We start from the raw sequence: 22438 nt of genomic DNA on the forward strand, positions 1-22438 counted from the left end.
AGAAAATAAGTGTAAAATTTAACCTTTTTCCTGCATACATTCAGTATTTTTTTTCATAAAAACAACAAGAATATATGTTTAATTTCTTTAGCTTAGCACAAATAAATGCATATTTTGGCTGTCACATGGGCAAACTAATCGCCAGTGAGGAGCAGATTGTAATTGTGCGATCCAGTGATATTTAGCAGAGTGTGGAGTAATACAACCGTATCCCAAATTCAGTTTTAGGTCATTTTTGTCACCTCAGAAAGACTTCCATGTCCCTTTATAGCCTATGTCTGTTCCCACCACTAGCACCGGGAATACACTGATTTGTTTTTATCCCTATAGATTGCATTTTCTGGTGATTTTATATAAATGGACTCATACAATATAATCTTTAGTGCTGACCTTCTTTCACTCAGTAAAATGTTTTCAAAGTTCATCCTTGCTATAGCATGTTTCCATGTTTCATTCATTTTATTTTATTATTTCTTATTATTACTTTTGAGACTGAGTCTCACTCTGTCACCCAGGCTGGGGTGCCCAGGCTGGAGTGCAGTGGCGCAATCTTGGCTCACTGCAACCTCCTCCTCCTGGGTTCAAGTGATTCTCCTGCCTCAGCCTCCTGAGTGGCTGAGACTACAGGCAACCGCCACCAAGCCCAGCTAATGTTTTGTATTTTTAGTAGAGATTAGGTTTCACCATGTTAGCCGGGATGGTCTCAATCTCCTGACCTTGTGATTCACCTGCCGCAGCCTCCTAGGGTGCTGGGATTACAGGTGTGAGCCACCATTCCTGGTCCTCATTCATTTTAATTGCAAAATCACTTTCCATTGTATGGATATGCTGTATTTTGTTTATCTATTTGCCTGTCAGTGAAAACTGGGCCTGGGTCTAGTTGGGCTCCTATAAAGAATGCTGTTATGAGCATTTATGTTCAAATCTTTGAGTGGACATTATGTTTTTATTCTTTTGGATAGACACTAAAGTGGTCTTGAATACTGTGATAAATGATAAGCTCAAGTTTAACTAATTAAGAAACTGCCCAACTATTTGTCATTGTGGCTGTTGCATATTCACTGGTAATACACGAGGATTTCAGTTTCTCAATATCTTTGCCAACACTTGGCATTTTCAGTTTTTCTGATTACAGCCATGCTAGTGGGTGTGTAGCACTGTCTCATGGTGGTTTAAATTTGTATTTCGCCAGTGACTAATTACATTAAGCATGCTTTAATGTACTTATTAAATGTTCATGTCTCCTTTAATAAAATGTTTATTCAAATCTTTTACCCATTTTAAAATTGGGATGTTTGTTGTATATTGAGCTATAAATGTTTGTTATTTCAGATATAAGTCCTGTATCAGGCATATGATATGCAAATATTTCCTCCCAGTGTGGTTTGTCTGTTTTTAAAATATCACCTTTTAAAAATCAGAAATTTTACATTTTGATGAAGTCTAATTTATTACATTTTTTTCTGTTAAGACCATGCTTTTATTGTCATATGTAAGAAATTTGTATTCAGGTCTTGTAGTTACTTTTTTTTCTTTGTTTTCTCCTTTTGATGCTATTGTGATTGAAATTATCTTAATATTATTTTAAAATTGTTCACTGCTAGTATATAGAAATTTAATTGACTTTTGTTTATTGATCTTGGATCATTTGATCTAAATTTATGTGTTTAAGTAGTTATTTTGTAGCTTGTTTAGGATATTTTGCATATAGGATCAATTATCTGATAATAAGGATGATTTTACTCCTTCCTTTTCATTGTGGATGATTTTTTTTTCTTGTCTTATTGCACTGACTAGAACCTTCAGCATAATGTTGAATAAAACTTGTAAAAGCAGGCACCCCTGCCATGTTTCTGATCTCAGTGTGAAAACATTCAGTCCTTCCCCATTAAGTATGATGTTAGCTATTGATTTTTTAGTAGATGTTCTTTCTTATGTTGAGGAACTTTCATTATATTTCTAGTTCATGTTATGTGATGTGAATAATAATGTTCATATACATCGACAATGCCATGAATTATATGCACTGATAATTCTATGAATTACTATCCGTATTATTCATATTGTTTAATGATCCAATTATTGAGAATGAGACATTGAAATCTCCATGTATAATTAATTTATATATTTCACCCTTTCATTCTGTCAATTTTTGTTTGCTGTATTTTCAGTCTCTGATGTTAGATATGCATGCATTCATAATTGTTATATTCATATTTCTATTTATCATCATGAAATGGTCTTCTTTGTCCCTGTGGTGTTTCTCCTGTTAAAGCCTATTTTTCGTAATAATATTATAGCTAGGAGAGCTCTCTTACTGTTTGTATGTTGTATCTTTTTCCATTACTTTACTTACAAGCTATTCATGATCTTTGAAATGACTCTGGCAGATGGCATATTGTTGGATCTGCTTTTTATCCAGTCTGACAGTCTCTGGGGCCCTCGGTTTATTTGCTTTTAATGTAATTATCAATATGGTGGTATTTACATGTGACATTTTATTATTTTTTCCTACATGTCTTTTTTGTTTGTTTCTCTGTTCTTCTTTTACCACCTACTTTTGTGTCAGTCAAGCATTTTTTTCATGTACTATTTTGATTCCTCTCAATTTTTAAACTATATTGTTAAGAGTTTTTTAGGTGATTGCTCTAGGAACTACACTATGCATCTTAACATATCAAATCCATATTAGGTTAATATTGACTTAATTCCAGTTAAATATAGGGGAAATTTGGCTACAATATTTCCTGAATGGAAATGGAAAATGTTCCATTTCATCTCTCCTCTATTGTGCTATTATTGCCATATATATTATGTTATATATATTATAAACTTCACAACACCATGTTACAATTATTGCTTTCTATGTTCTTCTACAGCCTTTTATGTTTACATATTTATTTACTCTCTCTGGTGCTCTTATTTCTTCCTGTGTATTTGACTCTGATATTAGGCTTTTCAGCCTGACGTACTTCCCTTAGCATTTCTTGTAGGTCATTTCTGCTAGCAATGACTTTGCTCATTTTTTTTTTTTTTAAATCTGCGAAGGTCCTTGTTTTGCATTCATTTTTGAAGACTAGTTTTATTTGGACATATAACTTTTTGATTGATAAATTTTTTTCTCAGTCAATGCTTTGAATATATCATTCTCCTACCTTATGACTTCCATTGTTCCTGATGATAAGGCATCTGCTTTAATTGTATGGTTGTTATACTTTATATGATGGGTCATTTAGCTCTTTTTTGCTGCTTTCCACATTTTCTCTTTGTGTTTGTCTAGGTGTGGATATGATTATACAGTTTTTATTTATACTTGAGCTTTTGGAATCTATAGATTAATTTTTCATCAAATCTGGAAAGATTTTAGCCATTATTTTAGAAATATTTATCTGACCCTTTTGTTTTCTTCTTTGGTGACTCCAATTACACACATGTTGGTAAGCTTAATGTTTTCTCTTGGTTCCTGATGCACTTTTTATTTTTCTACAATCTCCTGGGCTCAAGTGGTCCTCTTACCTTAGCCTCCCAAAGTGCTGAGACTACAGGCATGAGCCACTGTGCCTGATCAGGAAACATATTATTTATATACGTATAAGGAGCTGGCTCTAATAAGCCAGTCTAATGTGATAGCCAACCTTTGGTATTATGAATTGAGTTCAAAATCTATACAGTACTAATACACAAGACAATGTAAGTGGGCTAGAGAGCCCTGAATGATTTTAGGGCACTTCAGTCCAGAGGTAGGTGAGGGATGCCTGCTTTACAGGGATGCTAACGTACTGGAATGGAAACATCCTGGAAATATAATGAGATGTAGATAGTTGTGTTTCATAGGATTCCTCTGGGGGAAAATACCATACAGAGTTTGAAAGAATATTTTGATAACCTGATTGCAGTAGGGAGTGAAACTTCCAAAGAGCATGCTTGTGTAAGAGCATGTATTTACTGCTATGCCTTCTGAGGTGTCTGGGTGGAGTTACATTCATAGCTCTGATTTTGCTGACTTAGACACACAAATTGAGGCTGATACGCAGTTTCACAGGACAGCAGAAAATTGTTCTGCTACCATCGTCTTCTTTTGCACCCTTTCCTGATCAACACTTAGCCTCTCCTCTCAATGGACCTGAAACGGTTTTAAAAATTGTAGTATGAAAGTTGCTAACTTAGTTTGATATTTGAGGGGCTCTCTTCTCCCTCTGTTAGATATTTATTAAATAGTTTGTCTGTTATAGAAACTGCAGAAAGAGGCTTAGGCCGGGCATAGTGGCTCAAGCCTGTAATCCCAGCACTTTGGGAGGCCGAAGCGGGCGGATCACAAGGTCAAGAGATTGAGACCATCCTGGCCAACATGGTGAAACCCCGTCTCTACTAAAATTATAAAAATTAGCTGGGCGTCGTGGCACATGCCTGTGGTCCCAGCTACTCAGGAGGCTGAGGCAGGAGAATTGTTTGAACCCAGGAGGTGGAGGTTGCAGTGAGCCGAGATTGTGCCACTGCACTCCAGCCTGGCGACAGAGTGAGACTTTGTCTCAAAAAAAAAAAAAGAAAAAAAAAGAAAGAAAAAGAAGGTTTGGGCAAGTTTCAAGTCTGTTTCGTTGCATGTTCCTTATTAAGGTGGAGGCTTTATTTATCAGAGTCCGTTTTCTCTTGACCACCTATTTATCATCAGTGAAAGCTGCTTCAGTTTTACCCCACTCTGATTCCTGATTTTGAAATTTCTTCATTCATCTTGCCTCTGTGGAGATCCTGGCTGACCTCCTTCTCTGACACTGGCTGCCCAGTGTCTTTAGTGCAGTGTGATAGCAAAAAGTGACTCGGAGATCACTTTCTTAAAACCTACCCTATTTATGGAGAGGAAAACTAGAATTCTGAAGTCAGTTCAATTTGTATAACTAGTCAGCTGCAGAGCCTGAGTTAGAACCCAACTGTCTTGAAACTTGCTCTTTTACAGTATACCTTTCTTTATAAGCAAAATCAGTCTGTTTATCCATCCACTTATCCATCCATCCATCCATCCATCCATTCATCCATTCATTCATCTCTCTATCTCTTTCTCCACCTCTTTTTCCTCAGACTTCACACTCAGGAGAATATAAGTGCATTAATTTTTAAGATACAGATTGAAAACAGTTCTGTAACTAGCATTTCTCTTTGTCTTTCTGTGAATATTTGTGACTGAATATGCTCTTCTTAGAGAAAGGAAGCATATATAGACATATGCTTTCACTAGTTTTCAGTATTTTATGGTAGAAGAAAGTTTTACAGCCTGAGATTTTAAAAATGTAATTAATTATGATTATTTTCACCCCAGAACTGCATGCTGCTTGGAGGACGGAAGAACACAGATGTTCCCTTGGAAGGATATTTAGTAACACCAATACAAAGAATATGCAAGTACCCTCTCATTTTGAAGGTATTTTATGTGCTACCTCACTATTGCCATTTCCTTGTACCTGCATATTTTGCTGATGATCTTTTTAAAAAATTCTTTTAAAGAGTCTGTTATTCTAAAGGAAGGGCAGATCGTAAGTATTGGAAAAAAGTGGCCATTTTATCACACATTTATATATAGTATAGGAAACAGATTTTCAGTGGAAAAGCCACTGAAAGAGCTTTTAGTGCTCTTCGTATAAAACACATTTGTTTGAGTTTCATTTAGAGGAAATGCATTAGCTTCAAGATAGATCCCATTAAGTTAATTATGACTAGTTTATATAGCATTTTGTAGGATCTTTTATTTTAAATAAATTCACTGCTGACATATTTTCGATTTCCTCAAACTTTGATGACTTTGCGATGCTAATGAAATTAAGGTCAAAATTACAAAATTGCAGAACCAGGATTTAAAATTATTATTACAAAGGAATAGAGGCCGGGCGTGGTGGCTCACGCCTGTAATCCCAGCACTTTGGGAGGCCGAGGAGGGTAGATGACGAGGTCAAGAGATCGAGACCATCCTGGTCAACATGGTGAAACCCCGTCTCTACTAAAAATACAAAAAATTAGCTGAGCATGGTGGCGCGTGCCTGTAGTCCCAGCTGCTCGGGAAGCTGAGGCAGGAGAATTGTCTGAACCCAGGAGGCAGAGGTTGCGGTGAGCCGAGATCGTGCCATTGCACTCCAGCCTGGGTAACAAGAGTGAAACTCCGTCTCAAAAAAAAAAAAAAACAAAAAAAAAACCAAGGGAATAGTATGGGTCACATGAGCCAATAAATGATAGAATGTAGAATGAGATTGCTAAGAAAACATTGCCTCTAGAAGATGTAAAACATCCTACTAATGGTTTTAGGTGTGTTGCCTCATTATAGTAACCACAATTTTTATTATGAAAAATATACTGTATTGTGCCAACTACTGCCCTTACTGCAAGGGACCTATGAATAGGTCAAGATAGCAATTTTTGAAACTACGTTTTTTGGCACCATAACATCAGGTTAGGCAGTCTGGGATAGTGGTTAAGCACATAAGCTCTGAGTTTAAATCCCAAGTATTGTGCTTACTGGGCATGTATATATGTAGGAATATATAATGATAATGATTAAGTATATAAGTCATTTAGCATAGTATGTGCTTTATAAGTGTTAGCCGTTATTATTCATATCTACTTGATCCTATTTTAATGTATTAGTTACTACTTGGCACAAAACTTCAAAATATACTCAGAAGTACTAGAGACTTATTAACTAGTGTTTTTATTGATTTATTTTTTAAGAAATAAATGTTGAATTTGAATTAAAAATATAGCTTAATAGAATTCTTGTCAATTCTATAAATTGGATATCTGTGTAAATTTTGTTTGAAAATATTTGCTCCTTATTAAGTAAATAAAAGTCTAGCATTGGTTGGTTAAGCCATAAAAAGCCACAGAAAGGCTGACACAGGAGTCCCTAACTCTACAGAGGGAGTATTGGTGCAAATATGTCTCTTTTCTTTCTGAGAATCTCTATAGACCTCTGACTTGACTCAGTTTGCATGTGTACTCATAACTGCAGTTATTCCTGACACTGATTTTGGAATCCCAAGGGATTTGTTTTTTCTAAGAAGGGATAGGGAGATTAAGAAGGTTACATCATGACAAAGTGGTTATTCTAAATTACTCATTTGTGATTAGAGATGAACTCAGGTATTTGAACTGACCTCTCAAAAGATAGCATCATGACACATGCTTTCTTAGCCAGAAGGTCAGTTCAGAGCTCCTTCAAGCAGTGGATGGATGACCTCCTTCCCCTTTTCTGGTAGATTATCTTCATGAAGAAACATGAAAAAAACTGTTAGCTCATGTAGTAGATATGTTGGCATTGATATTTGTCTCTTTTGTATCATCAGCTGAAAAATTCTGCTGGGATTCTCTTTGATTTAGGGTGGTTTTATTTATTCAGGGAAAAATATTATATGGATTAGGCTATAGTATTAGGAAAAGATACATTGGTATTATTTGTGGAGCTTTAAATTACTGAGTTGGTCAATCAACATTGGGTAGATAGTGAGTAACTGCCAAGAGATTGTGAGTGTTGGTCTTGTCTTGCTATTTCACATTATGTAAGTTCATATTCAAGTCCTTAGATAATTGGACCCCAAATTATGGCCTGCAGATTGACTTGACCACTCCACATAATTTACAGGTGCTTCTACTCTAGAGTTTCTGGAGAAGCCTGCATGTCTCATTTATGGATTTGTGATCCAGCATAAATTTTAAACCTTGTCTTGGGAGTGATATAATGTGTATTTCTCTGGTGTTAACTCTGAGAACACGGTGTGAACATAATGAATGCAGGGCCCAAGTTTATGGCAGAATTTTCAACAATAATAGAACTCAAAAGAATATAATGACTGCATATTTTCCCACTGTTTTGTTGAGAATTTAGAAAATTCAAGACTTGCCTCAGGATTTCAGTAATTGTGCTAGTTACGTGATGATGGCAACCTTAGTAAAGAAACACATGACTAATTAAAAAGCAATGTGGTTCCGACTGTCTAGACAGTGGGTGAAGATGTTTAATTTTGTGCTTTTAAACAACAACTAACAGGACCTTTTAATATGTTTAAGAGATTAAAGATTATTCTAGTTTCGATAAGTGGGAAAAGATACAAATAAAAAGACCCTCCAAATCCCCTAAATACCAAAAACAAAAAAAGGAAGCTATTGAGGGATATATGGTAGTTCATTCATCATGAGAATAAGCCTGCGTAATTGGACAAAACAGCAGAAATTGCTCCTTTAATGATGGAGTATTGTAGAATTAATAAATTATCTTATTGTAGCATAAGACATTATTTAAAAATTTTACCTTATGACGTTTTTATAGTTTCTCAAAAACATTAGAAAATAAGATGTTTAAATTATTTTTGAAATTGTGACATACTTAAAGATTTGTTATTCTGTTAAACACTCTAGAAAAATGAAATTAACATGTAAAGACGTGCTTCTGTTAGAACCAAAGTCAAATTATTAAAAAAAAATAAAAATTTTTGCTCCTGGTAAGATATTTGACCATTTGGAAGGAGGAACCTAATTTAATTTTTAAAAACAAAATGAGTTTAAGGAAAAATTAAAGTGACTGCACAAATGTGCATTTGGGTTATACTTACTCATTGATTCCAACTTTTGTTTTTGATCTTAATCTTAGAGGAATTTGTGATGTCACTTATGGAAGTGGCTCTCACGATCTTTGCAGTTTTCATTTCCTGGTCACTCTGAACCTGCTGTACCAGAAAGCTGAAGATCAAAGGGCAATTTGTTTTTTTGTGTATAAACAGGAGTTGCTGAAGCGGACTCCACGGAAACACCGTGACTACGCAGCAGTGATGGAAGCTCTTCAAGCCATGAAAGCTGTCTGTTCCAACATAAATGAGGCCAAGAGACAGATGGAGAAGTTAGAAGTGTTAGAGGAATGGCAGTCTCACATTGAAGGCTGGGAGGTACATCCACTTTGCTCAACAATCAAGCTTAAGATAGTTTCACGTTGCAGGTCATGGGAAGAATTCCTGGCATTGGATGGAACCATAAATGGTCATTTTCTTACATGTTACTTGAGGACTATAGTCAATTCTGAAAAGTGCTCACTTTCATCATTATTTTAAAATATGTTTAAGGTGGTAGTTAATTGGCTTAACCTTGACCCAAGAAGTTTGTGATGGAGCCAGTATACACTATGTATGCTATAAGCTTTAGTATTTTGGCTTTATGCATCATGATGATCCTGTTCCTCTCTTAACTTTGGCCATTAAATACATAGCCTGGATTCTGGGAGAGTGAAAAAGGGAAGGAAAGTTCAGTAGGTGTGCTGTGGTATTACTTTCAGAGTCTAGATGTTTGATGCTGAATTTCATTTTAAGTTCACTTAACCTCTTTGTTTTGATTTCTTCATTTATAAAATGAAGGAACTGGCTATGATCTTATTTTTAAGGTTTATTCAATATGAAAAATGTTATGGCTTCCTGAGTCATGAAGGAAATATTTTTTATGCCAAAAAAAACAAATGAGTATGGTTTGCAATCTGTAAAATGTTTTCAGGTAATGGTAACTTTGATTCCCAGGTATTTCATGGGGTTGCAGTCCTATGTTACTTTAACACTATGCAAAGTATGAACTAAAATTCTGCTATTACATTACCTTAATTTAAATGAGTATAAGCTTTGGACTAGGTTAAATTTTTTCTTGTTATAAAGTAAGCAAGATAATTTTTAAGTGTAGGAAAGATTGAAAATGCTCCTAGCCAAATACTGAATCACAAAAACCAAGTGGATTGCTTTTGTCTTTAAGGCTTTAGGTGAATTTGTTTCTTATGTTCAATATGTTAGTTTTCATTCAGACCTAAAATTATATCCACCCAAATATGCAAAGAAACCTCAAACATTGACCTTAATGAATTCTCCCATTTGTCCATTCTCTCCTATGAATCTTTTAAAATGCTAACTGGGGTTGACCTTGCTGCTTCTTTGCCTAACTTTCTATTTCAAGGATCCAGAGTGCCCTTGCATTCAGCATGAATGCTGCCTCTTTCAGTTGGCTAAATTGGTTGTGTGTTTTACAGTTGATTCATGATGATAATTTCTTTCCTGGGGAGCTGTTGTCCTGCTGTGATGAGAAAAATGGACTCAAGTTTGCTTTTGGAGTTCTGTTGTCACTCAAACACTGGAAGAAAAACCAAACTTGCTTTAAATTGCAGAATTTGTCAGTGAAATGTGCTAGGCCTTTTAATACAACAAAAACTTTAGAGACCTTTTTCGGCACTCTAAGGAAATGGAATCTGTCATAATTTTGTTTCATTCTGGTGTATATCCTAAAAATTAAGTCTACTGCAGAAATGAAAGATTCCTTAAAAGTTATTGATATTGTTTACACAGTATACACCAGTAACTCAAAGGAAGAATGAATGTAGGTGGAACTATGTCATATGTAACCCACAACAGAGGGTGCCTGACTTCACCAGCTTTCGTGGTTTTACAACATTCTGAGTGCAAGAGAAAATGGGGATGGAGTTAAGGAATTCTGTGGTGTATTCAGAGAAATTAGAGAGGAATGTTGCCACCTCTCATAGGTGTATAAGAACTCATAGAAGTTAAATAGCTCTCATTTTTAAACTCTGCAGTCAGAGTTCCAGGAGGCACAGGGGAGATAATATAAAAGCTGGGTTCCAAGAAAGTGGGTTCCAAGAAGTGGCAACATAAATTCTACTTGAGTAGGGTTTGACAATGATTGAGAAAGACAGCCATACAAACGTTGGGAGTTTTGGGACTTTGAGGGAATGTAGTTTGGAGCAGGGCCCAGTCAGTGGGTTGGCAATTTGTGATAAGAACTCCATTACCCATCCCAGTTTACCACCCCATTGAGGGGGGAACTTGGTTGTCAGGCCTGGTCCCTGCTGGGGAGTTTAGGAGAAATTGCTGGTCTGGTCAGACTCTCTGTAAGGACAGAGGCTGAATTCAGGCCTTGGGAGGAAGCAGTAATGAGCTAAAGAGCTGTCTTTGACTTGCTGATGGGGATCCTTGCTCAATCTGCAGAAGCTTTGTGTATCTGTGGAGAGGCAGCCTTAGGGTTAGGACAGGGAGAAGTTCAGCTGTAGGGTGGCATGACAGTCATGGAATGCAGAGTTCCCTGAGGAGTTTCTAAGTTTGGGAGCCTTCCATTCATGCTAGGAGACAGCTCCCTCTCCACGTCCTTCCACGGGCTCCTGCAGACCACCTTCAGGACCTCCTTAGGGAGAACACTGTTTCTTCAGTAACTACAATTCTATTTGATGGGATCCAAGTCTTATACACCATTAATTTTTATTGTTTCCATTATAGGTGGATTATTCTGTCACTTAATTATCTGGGGACCTGATAATTTACTGTTAATCAAATGAAAGCTTTTATTTAAACAATAAAATCTCATAGGCACAATGTGCCTATCTAGTATTTTGTGCTGCTAAATTATTTACATTCCTGAATGTTGAATTTAGGTAAACAAGCAATTGAAATTTATTGTTGGCAAATCATACGACAATGAGAAAAGCATGGCTTTCGATGAGTTGGTTTTTAGTCTGGATTCTAACGCTTTGTTTTGGTGTGATACATCATACCTCTCCTATATGGAGAGTGGATTATTGCAGAAGTCAAATGAAATAAAAGTGCTTTGCACATGGTAAAATGCTATGCAAATATGAGGTAGTATTTTAAAGCTTTAAAAAATTCTCATTTGTCTAATATATGTACCTGTCTACTGCAGGTATTATGTTACTTAGGGTTATATGGTTCTAAGCATCAGAACCTAAAAGAAAAATTAATTTAAAAGATTGGGTAGCTTGCAGAGTCAATAAAAAGCTACAGTGTCAAACCTGAGAAAGTTGTCTAAGCAGCTGAAACTATTTGACAGTCTCATCCATGCCCTAGCTAAAATGAACAGGCTCTAATAATTTTTTCCATCTTTGTATGACTACACTCAAGACTGAAGATCAAAATCTAAAATTCAACTAATGTTGCTTGGGTAAATTTGCTGAGGGAAGGGCAGAGGTTCTTGACTGCCAGTCATTCAATTTCTTTTTGGGGAATTACTGATTCTCCATTGTATGCATTATAATCACATACAATGCATTATTATCATCTCCACAGTTTGCTGAGATGCTATACTTCCCATTGAACAGATTTAATAAATGAAGGCTATTTCCTGGGTTCTTTTACCTAACAGGTGACAACATTTAGATCTGAAAATAGGCAGCTTGATTCTAAAGCTTATATTCCTTACCACATGATATTATATCCACTCAGATACAAATTTGGCAAATTCTTTGGATTAAGTTTGTTTTCCTGCTTACCTTTTAAAAGTAAGTTAATTATTGAAATCAGGTTTTGGTCAGCATTTATGTAGTAATTGCCACCACAGAAAATCTATAGCGTATGTTTTAATTGTTCATTTTTGAAGTTATGCCTTCTATTAGTGTAATTTGTTATATCTCAGTCATATATCTTATTCAACATTCAGAACATTCTACAAGATAGTCTGCTGAAGGTAATTGTGGGGCAGTGATTAATATGCCTTGGAAGGGAAGTTTATTAGCTGTTTAATCAGAATCACTGGTTCATTTCATAGAACAGGACCATTCTCTGTGTGTTGGTTGATTGATGATGTTGTAATGATAACTGTACCCTTTGGAGCTATACGGACATATTTTGACAAGGGAGTATCAATAAACATTACATTGTCAACAGTTCAGCTTTAAGGTCTTGATATGCCTGTTTGGAATTGATCTCTTAAATATGGAAAAACGATTATGCTAATAGCTAAGAGAAGAAATTATTAATATATGAAAGCGTTGGGATAAATGAGATTCAAAATAAAGATTGTGTTTTAGAAAGTTAAGAGAAGCAGAAATAAATTAGACATTTCTTTATTACCTTTTTACATGGAAAAATACAGCGCTACAGGACCATTTAAAAATTACCTCTTGTTGGTTTTGGAATCTGTTAGCTGCTTCCATTTGATTGAGTTTCTGCCTGACAGTGTATTGACTTCAAGTCATGTTTCTTGTTATTTCATAGATGTGAGTCTTCCAGATATTAGTGCTGGGACTTTTTTCCTTTTGTCCTCTATACAAGGTGATTTGGCAGATACAAATTCATCTTCTACCTTGAGATAGAATTGATTTATATAGATAGTCTTTGTTATTTGAGGATAAGTGGTTCTGGAAAAAGACCACTGAAAATGAATCCACTTAAAGAGGCACAAAATTTCAATTAAGTGGGAGGTGGGGAAGGTTTGATGGGACTTTATCTTTGGAAAAATGAAAATTTATATTATTTCTTTTATATGTCACAGAAATCAGGTTATAATTTTAGTTAATATTTTTAACCTTAAAAAGAGTGAATCGAATGCTGAGTCTTTTTTTGGGGGGAATCAAACATTTTATGATAAAACAATATAATATTCTTAATTTTATGTTTGTTTTCATAGTATTTTTTAAAAAACTTATCTTCGTAAGAATGTTCAAATGCTTCATCAATTTTTTTCAAGAGACTCCTTTGATATCAAAACTATTCTCTTACAAAGCACCATCTAGTTATCGCTCTTGTCAATTTTCTTTTCTTCGACGGTGAATGGATCTAGCCCCGTTAGATCTTTGTCTGCTGATGCATTGTATATGAGTGGGGACATTTCAAGGCCTCCTGTCATCTTTCATCTTTTCCAAGATTGTAGTTTCTCTCCACAGATTCCAACATATCTGTGGTTAAACAGTTGTTAATGATTTTTGCCTGCCATTATCATAGAGATAATGCACAGATTAAATCATGGGAAATCAAAGGCACAGTGGGCATTCTTTATAGTCTAAAAGATAAATGCAGTGTAAAGGAAAATGCTGTAAGCTGCTGTGTTAGAATGATATTTTTAGACAAACCTGCACATTTTGACATAGAATCCTTTAGTGCATTAACAATTTTCAGGGAATTATTTGATTACTCATGGAAGATGTTTCATGCCATGATGATATATTACTGTGGTAGAAGATGGTGAAAGGTGATATTGCACTAATTTTTGAAGCTTGCTTTAAGTGTTAAAGGTGCATCATCTCGGTGACAGAGACATCTAAGTCAGATTAAGTAAAACAATCTGACCAATGTTGTGCGTATATTGTGAGATATATTTTGCAGCATAATCATAAATTCTAGAAGCTGTCGATGGTTGTGCTTGTCCTTGTTTTCTGAAAATGTGATTAATAATTGTCTAAACTGATGATTTAAGTTGTTTGTAAAATGAAGTGTTGACCTTATAGAGGTCAGTTAATTTTACTCTGTTTTTTGATCAATCAGGAGTAAGAAGCTGATGGGCACTTATAATAATGCCTTAGATTGAATAGATCTACCTATGTCAAGCAAGGGACTTGAGAGTTTCTTATATCCTTTTGGACTGGGTGATTCAAAAAGTCAAACTAAAGCACAAGATAGAGGAAAAAGACCTAGTAGTTTGATTGATTGTAGTGGCACTTTGAATCAGTTGTAAGATAAGGATGCCATTATAGTTAGCTCAGTTTTATATAAAATACTCCTTGCATTTATTAAGAAAGGCAATTATCAACAAGTCAGGAAATGCATTGTTAAGAATGTGTCTACTGATATCTGTATGTGTTAATTTGAGATACTCGGGAGATTTACTTAATGTGAAAATTAAGATAATATCTGCAGTAACACTTTCATAATGTAAAAATTTATCATCTGGGGTTGGTTTATATGGGTCATCATAAGAAATGGTCTAAGGGAGGGCTATTCTGTACATTTTGTGAAATTGCTATAAATTCAAACCACTTTGTTTAATGAACACATGACAAAGTACGTGAAATTCTGTAACTTTTTTTTTTTTTTGCCAAATCATTTGCATATCCACTTTCAGGATGAAAAGAAATAATAAAGGAAAATGTCTAAAATTTACAATATGAAGAGAATCAAATTAATACAAAAAACTATTAATTAATTCCTCATTTTGGAGTTTGAGTTGTCATTGTAGGTATGAGTTGTCATTTTAAATTTTTATGATTGACCAGAGAAACTATTATAGTGATTATCATAGAAATATGAAATTAAAAATTAATGTTTTAAATGTTAAATATCAAACATTAAAAATAGAAAATTGAGTTAAAGAAAAATTAGAAATTTACTCCAGATTTAAAGAATCTAAATATTGTTGAAACTGAAAGTCTCTTGCAGAGCATGCATATAGATTTTTATGGAAAATGTCCTTTTTCTTTTTTGTTTTGTTCCAACTCAGTACATTATTTATGATAGATTAGGTTGTAGAAACAAATGGCCTATAATATTTATAATGGCTCAAAATAGGCCTATCTATGCATCTCCCACCATAGTCTGATGCTCGTGCCCTATTGGGGGGCAGTTTTCCTGTGTTGAAGATTCAGGGGCCCAAGCTCCTTCCCTCTTGTGTCTCCTCTTCACTTCTAATGGCCAGTGTTTGTGTTAAGAATCACTTTTGTCACTAGTCATATAATTTTGATGGGGATGCTAGAAACACTTATTTAATAAGTGAGTGTGCCTTTACCAACTTTTAATAAATAGGGTAAAAGGCTCTATGTAAAGTTACTCCCTTTAAATAATTTTTAAAATTTCTTTTCTCCATATCTAGGGGTGGACATATAAATTGAGACCTGTTAAAAATTTAGACAATTTCATGTACTTTGTGTCTGTGGGGCCCCTTTTTCCCACATACTGGGGAAAAAGAGAAAAAAGAGAAATTTGAATTATGAACATTATGGATGAATTTGAAGTAATCTTTCAAAATGACATAGGTAACACGTATTCTAGATGCTTGTGTATGTGCATATACACAACACATCTGGAAGGAGACACGGAATCTCTTAACAATGGTTCTGCCTGCTCAGACTCACCAGGGCAAAACTGGGAGGAAAGGGGCCCTCCACTCAGTGCATTAACTATCTCTGCTGTTTGAACTTTAGCCTGTGCATAGATTGCTTCTTCAAATCAAAACGACCGTAATTGTAAGTAGAAAAATAATTATATGCAGAAGTTTCAACCAAGTAAACAGACATTAATTGCATTTCTCCTGACTTAGGGGTCCAACATCACTGACACCTGCACTGAAATGCTGATGTGTGGAGTCTTACTGAAAATTTCTTCTGGAAATATTCAAGAACGAGTGTTTTTCCTTTTTGATAACCTTTTGGTGTACTGCAAAAGAAAACACAGGTAAGATCCTAAGCAAGTCACACTTCTGAAGTTGTTTATCCAGTTCACAGTTTCTACCTTCCCTCTGTGCTTCCCAGAACCCATCATCCATCAGTGCATTTTTTCACATATGTTCAGTCTGCTCTCTGATTGTTTGCTTCACCTTCTTTTAAAATCTAACTGAAATGTCACTGTCATCTGATGATGCTGGGTCCTCAGAGCCCTCTTGTGGAGAGGTACAGTTTGTTCCTAACCCACGTATCTCAGGCCCTGGAGAAGAGGCTGGTGTGTCTTCCTTGATTCCTAATCCTGTTTCCCAATCATTTCCCACTCTTCCTTCAAGATCCTGGCACATGTGAAGTTCATGCCATGGGTCTTCCCCCCACACTGCCTTTCCCTCCTCTCTCCTTCATATAACACATAATATCTCACTATCACATGTAAATTTAGCTATTTCGCTAGCTCTTGCACCATTTTTTTTCTACCCTACTCCTGTTGCCATTTTGGGGTGTTTAAAACTCACATGGATGATTTATCCAGAATTTTTTTTACCTGAAAGCCCACTGTCTCTTCACCTGCAATGAGCCTTTCTGCCATTACACCTGAGTCACCTGTTCTAGCACCATACTTTTACCTTGTCAATACCAAGAGCCATAAAAATGAAATCTCCATTTTAAGCATCCCACTCTGAATATCAGCCCCCATCCTCCTAGCTTTCTTCCTCTGGTATTCTCACTTCAGCTATTCTGACTCCAATATTGTCAAAGATCCCCAATCTCAAAATTTAAAAGTCCTTTATCTTGTGTCACACTGTCGCCCTTCATAGCAGACTTTCTTGGCAGGAGTTTTATGTTGTCACTTTTTCTACTTTCTCACTTGTTATTCTGGCATGAACAACATTCAGCAAGGTCTTCGTTCACGCTCCTCCACTGAGCTACTCCCATCAGAATGGCCATAGACTGCTGGGCTTCTTACTCACGTGGTTACTTCTCTGCTCTTTAAGGTTTTGCTTGTTTTTGTAGCAGCATGTAACTTAGCTGAGCAATCCTACCTTCCCCAAACACTCTTCTCTTTAATATTATTACACCCCATTCTCTTGGCTGGATATTGCAGTGCTATAATAGGGCCCTGAATTTGACTCCTTTTCCCTCTTCATATTCATAGACTCTTCCCAGCTAATTTTATCCAATACCATCACTCATGTCCCACATCTGTGTCAGTTGCTCTCAAATCTCCATCCTTAGCCCAACATTCTAGACTCCTACATCCTGCCTGCTGTGATGCGCATGAGTAGCCTCAACCATAACATGGAAGAAATGGGATTCCCCTTTCTAAAGTCACTCCTCTCCCAGCTTTCCCTTTCTGTTGGTTTTCTCAATTCCAAAAATTATGAGTTAGCCTTGGTTCCTATTTTTCCCTCAACATCCCACATCCAATTAATTAGAAAATCTTCCTGAATCTGCATTGAAAACATACATGCATCTCTCCACATCTCTCCATCTTCATCACTACTCTGCTCCAGGCCACCAGGATCCCCTTTGGTGACAACGGTTTTCTCCTAACTGATGCACTATATCTTCTCTTACACCTCCACAATTTATGCTCTCCACAGAAACCAGAGCACCTTTTATAAAACAAATCAGATCATGTTGTCACCTTGCTCAAAGTCTTCATTGGCTTCCTAGAATAAAGTTTTTGTTTGTTTGTTTGTGGTTTTTTTTTTTTTTTTTTGGAGACAGGATCTCGCTCTGTTGCACAGGCAGGATAGAGTGCAATGGCATGATCATAGCTTACTACAACCTTGAAATTCTGGGCTCAAGCAATTTTCCTGCCTCAGGCTCCCAATTAGTTGGGACTAAAGGCTCTTGCCACCATACCCAGATAATTTTGTTTTTCAATAGAGGCAAGGTCTCACTGTGTTGCCCAGGCTGATCTCAAACTCCTGGCCACAAGCAGTCCTCCCATCTCAGCCTCCCAAAGTGCTGGGACTACAGGCGTGAGCCACTGCACTTGGAGCCACCTAGAATAAAATTCATACTCCTTACCCTAGTTTACAAAATTCTGCCTCGTCCAGCTCCTGCCTGCTTCTGACATCATCACATCCCACTTCGCCAAGCACAACACCTCCCCTCTTTGTTAGCCTTCTCTTTCTCCTGTTCCTTTTTGTGCCGCATATGCTCCCTTTTTAGGGCCTTTGCACTGGCTGCTTCCCTTCTCAGTGTGCCCTGTCCTTTGAGTTTTCCATGGCCAGATTCTTCATGGCTTTCAGATCTCACTTAAAAATCATTCCCTCAGAAATGTCTTCCCTGACCATCCCAGGGTCAGGGAAGACACTGATGCAGCCTCCCAGTCACTGTCAATTATCTGGAAAGTGCTTGTCACTTGCTATTTCTTTCATTATTCATTTGTTTGTTTCCTGCCACCTTTACTAGATTATAGACTGCAAGGTCCATGAGAACAGGGGCCTTATTGCTCTTTCAATGCTATTTCCCTGGAAATTAGAACAGGCCTGTGGTCAACAGCTGAGAAATACAGAATCAATGAATGAGTGAATGAAACGCAAACTAGTCTGCTATAGAGCTTAGCCATCATTAGTGTAAATAATTTTTGTATTGTTATTGATATAATGCTATTTGTTTTAAAGCATGAATATACTTTTTTCTTGAGAATGTTCATATTTTATGGGATGTTTTCTTGAATGCTTGGGAAATTTTTTTACTTGTTGATTAAGCAAAATAGTAGAGTGACATTTAATTGAGAAGTTTCCTGAGCCTTTACATGCTTCACCCTAACTATATATAGGACACATTTGTTTTAGCGAAATGGTACCAATAGGCTTCATTCAATTTAAAGGTAAAGCAGTAGTTGAAAGCACAGGATTTTAAGTGACTGTTTATTCCAGGTTTAGAATTTGGACAACTATAGTCAAATATTTTCTGTTAGAGTGAGAATTAGAGATGCAAAACCGACTAATTTATAAGATAGACTTAAGGGAGAATTTCTTCATCTTGTATATTGAGTTTTCCTAAATCAGTTATCAAGATGCCCAGAGCAAGTTAGCAAACATTTGGCAACTATCCTGATGATAGATGGTAATTCTGCTACATGGATTGTAGTGTTAGAATTCTCCAGTAAGAGATGTTAATTCAAAAATGCGATTATATAAGCTGAGAAAATATAGGAATGCAACATGTATCTTCATGAGAGGGAACAGATTAGGATTAAAGCCAAAAAATAATTAAATTGTTGACATCTCTATCCTAATGAGTTTTTTAAAATTTCTTTTTACCACATGTGAAAATGAATCTTTTATTATGCTCTTCTAAGTTCTCTGTGTTTGACAGCGAGATTGAGATTAATAGAAATAATGTTTTGGAAGATGTAGGAGAGGCTGTTATTTTACTTGTGTGTTATTCCTTAAGAAACTGTAATGTGAATCAAGGTGTTTTAGTGCCGTTATTAAAGGCCTCCATTTGAGAATGAAATCTTTTTTCATTAAAATTAATCTCATCTTTATCTATGCCTGCCGTAAAGACCAATCTTCTGCAAAATTAACATTAGTGGACAAATCATGATATTATATGATCGTATGACTGGAATTGCTAACTACATTAAACACAGGAAATGTTTAACAAAATTAAAATCCAGCTATTTAGCAAATGCCTCTAATGAATGTACTATGTAGACCAAGTACTACATAATGTTTAGAGATGGAAATAATAGTTCAACATGTCTATTCTCTTCCAGGACTGGAGAAGTTGTTTAAATAAACCATCTGTTCCCTTCACGTAGAATACTTCATTCCCTTATGAACTTCACCTCATCATATACTTTCTAAGATGTAGAGATCTTTCAGAAAATATGAGTAAATGAAACCTTTTCCAAACTTCCATAATACTGTAATTATATGAACTAGGGGCCTGATGAATTTAATTGTCGAATTACATTCTTTAAATAATGAAGTGCTAGCTTAGGCATCCTAGCTCTGGTTATTTTTAATATTATTAATCTCAGGAGAAACTAGTTTTTTTAAAAATGTGTGATGTAGCATTTGATACACATAACATGGTATTGCTTAGTTTTGCTTGTTTATGAGTTTTAAAAAAGCAGTATCATAGTGTTTTTAGTTTTTTGCAATTTATAATTTGTATTCAATATAATTTCTAAAAATATATATCCATTTTGCATGTAGCAAAATTGATTCATTTTACCTGCTGCACAATATTTCCTTAGTTGAATGTGTCACAATTTAATTCCTCATCCTCCTATCGGCTCTAGGGCTCTTGCCACTTCTTCTGCTGTTGTATACATTCTTGTATATGTGTCCTGGTTACCATGACAACACATAATTAGGAATGAAATAATAGAATCAAGACTTTTAAATATGCAATATTATAACATGCAGCATAATTATTTTCAAACCATAGGCTTTTTGGCCTTTAAACTTCAATAGAGCAATTTTCTGAAGAGATCAAAATCTAACTGAGCTAAGTGGTAGAGAATTGATCAAACACTTACTGGAATTTCATATTGAGTATTAATATTTGCAACCCAAGAGAAATATACAAAGCACATATAGAGTTCACAGTAACATCATAAAAAATTAATGTGTTGAAAATAGGACTAAGTGATGGATTCTTTTTTTTTTTTCTTCTTCTTTTTTTATTGCATTTTAGGTTTTGGGGTACAGGTGAAGAAGATGCAAGATTGTTGCATAGGTACACACATGGCAGTGTGATTTGATTTCTGCCTTCCTCCCCTTCACCTATATCTGGCATTTCTCCCCATGCTATCTTTCCCCACCTCCCCACTCCCCTGTCCCTCCCCCAATTCCCAACAGACCCCTGTGTGTGGTGCTCCCCATATAATCCATGATTATTTTGCCTGTGACTAAAACTGTTAAGGATATTAAGCCTTTTCAGCATGATTGGTTTTAAGTTAGATGTACCAGCTCACAAGAAATTCTATTTTTCAAGACACCGTGATATTATTTCCCAGCTGGAAATAATACCTGCATATTAGTTACCTGCATATTAGTCTGTTCTGCATTCCTCTCTATATTCAACCTCCTGTGAGGCCAATTTTCGTAGCTACCTGGGCTGAATTTCTAATTTATAGCATTGATTTATGTCTATTAATGAAGAACATTTAGAGGTTGCTTTCAAAATGAACAGGAGGGGTGCAAGGTGATGAAGATCTGGGGCTGACAAACTGTCCAGTCAGACTAATAAATTGATTTGCATAGTCTTCTTTAGTAGAGATGAAGGACTACTAAGTTTTGATGAGGCTTGAGGACAGCTAAGTCAAGAATATGAAATTTTTTCCAAGGAAGGAGCTCAGAGAGTGTGATAGCACCTGGAGACTTGTCCCTATGCCCACCCTATCCACACCAGGGCAGGTATGAAATGTTTTGGGTATTTTAAAAATGAATAAGGCCTTTACGAAGGATTACAAATGTATTAAGTTACCTGTATGGTGATTATATTATAAACATAAGCTATGAGAAATATTTTTATAGCTGGATATCACTGAGTTTAAGAACCTTCAGCACAGCCAATTCTTCAGAGGGATCAAAAATACTAGCTGGGAATTACCAGCTAGTTACTGAAAACTGAGTCATTAAGGTGAAAAAAACTCAAATGAAATTTTAAAATGACCAGTTGTTAGTGTCTGCCAGAGTCTGATTGGGCACCACTAATGTCTTATGTTGAGCAAAAGCACATTCAAATTTCAAGTTAAGGATAGTATACAGGTGGGAGAGTCCTCACTGCTTACTATCCTGATACTATCCTTACAGTATACAGGTGGGAGAGTCCTCACTGCATACTATTCTTATGCTATCCTTACAGTATACAGGTGGGAGAGTCCTCACTTCATACTATCCTTACAGTATACAGATGGGAGAGTGAGTACTTAGCTTGAAACTTGAATTTATTAAAATAATTAGTCTTTAAGTTGCATCTCATAAAGCAACCAGTGCTGTTATGAATGGGAGGACAAATGTAAAAATCTTCAGGAATCTGGCATTTGATATTGTTGATTGAATTTGGTGTCTTTTTTCAAAGAATTGCTTAAAATATATTGTTTTGACATTGTTTTACATTGTTTAGTAACAAAGTATTGTGATTTTATTCCATCTTAAGACGGCTGAAGAACAGCAAGGCATCTACAGATGGACATCGGTACCTTTTTCGTGGGCGGATCAACACGGAGGTGATGGAAGTGGAGAATGTGGATGATGGCACTGGTAAGTGATTTGTAGATTTTAAATG

At 35.8% G+C, this 22438-nt stretch overlaps 1 protein-coding gene across 1 annotated transcript in view; it reads left to right on the plus strand.

Moving 5' to 3' along the window:
• PREX2 (phosphatidylinositol-3,4,5-trisphosphate dependent Rac exchange factor 2) overlaps positions 1–22438 on the plus strand; it is a 286647-nt gene that overhangs the window by 67860 nt on the left and 196349 nt on the right. Inside the window, exons 5-8 of the mRNA XM_032296288.1 lie at positions 5312–5413; positions 8757–8918; positions 16054–16187; positions 22310–22413. Of these exons, the coding sequence (XP_032152179.1) occupies positions 5312–5413; positions 8757–8918; positions 16054–16187; positions 22310–22413 (502 nt within the window). The remainder of the gene's footprint in view (positions 1–5311; positions 5414–8756; positions 8919–16053; positions 16188–22309; positions 22414–22438) is intronic.

This window comes from Sapajus apella, unplaced genomic scaffold (genome assembly GCF_009761245.1).
Source record: "Sapajus apella isolate SASKATOON/1434 unplaced genomic scaffold, GSC_monkey_1.0 scaffold35, whole genome shotgun sequence".
NCBI classification, from domain to species: Eukaryota; Metazoa; Chordata; class Mammalia; order Primates; family Cebidae; genus Sapajus; species Sapajus apella.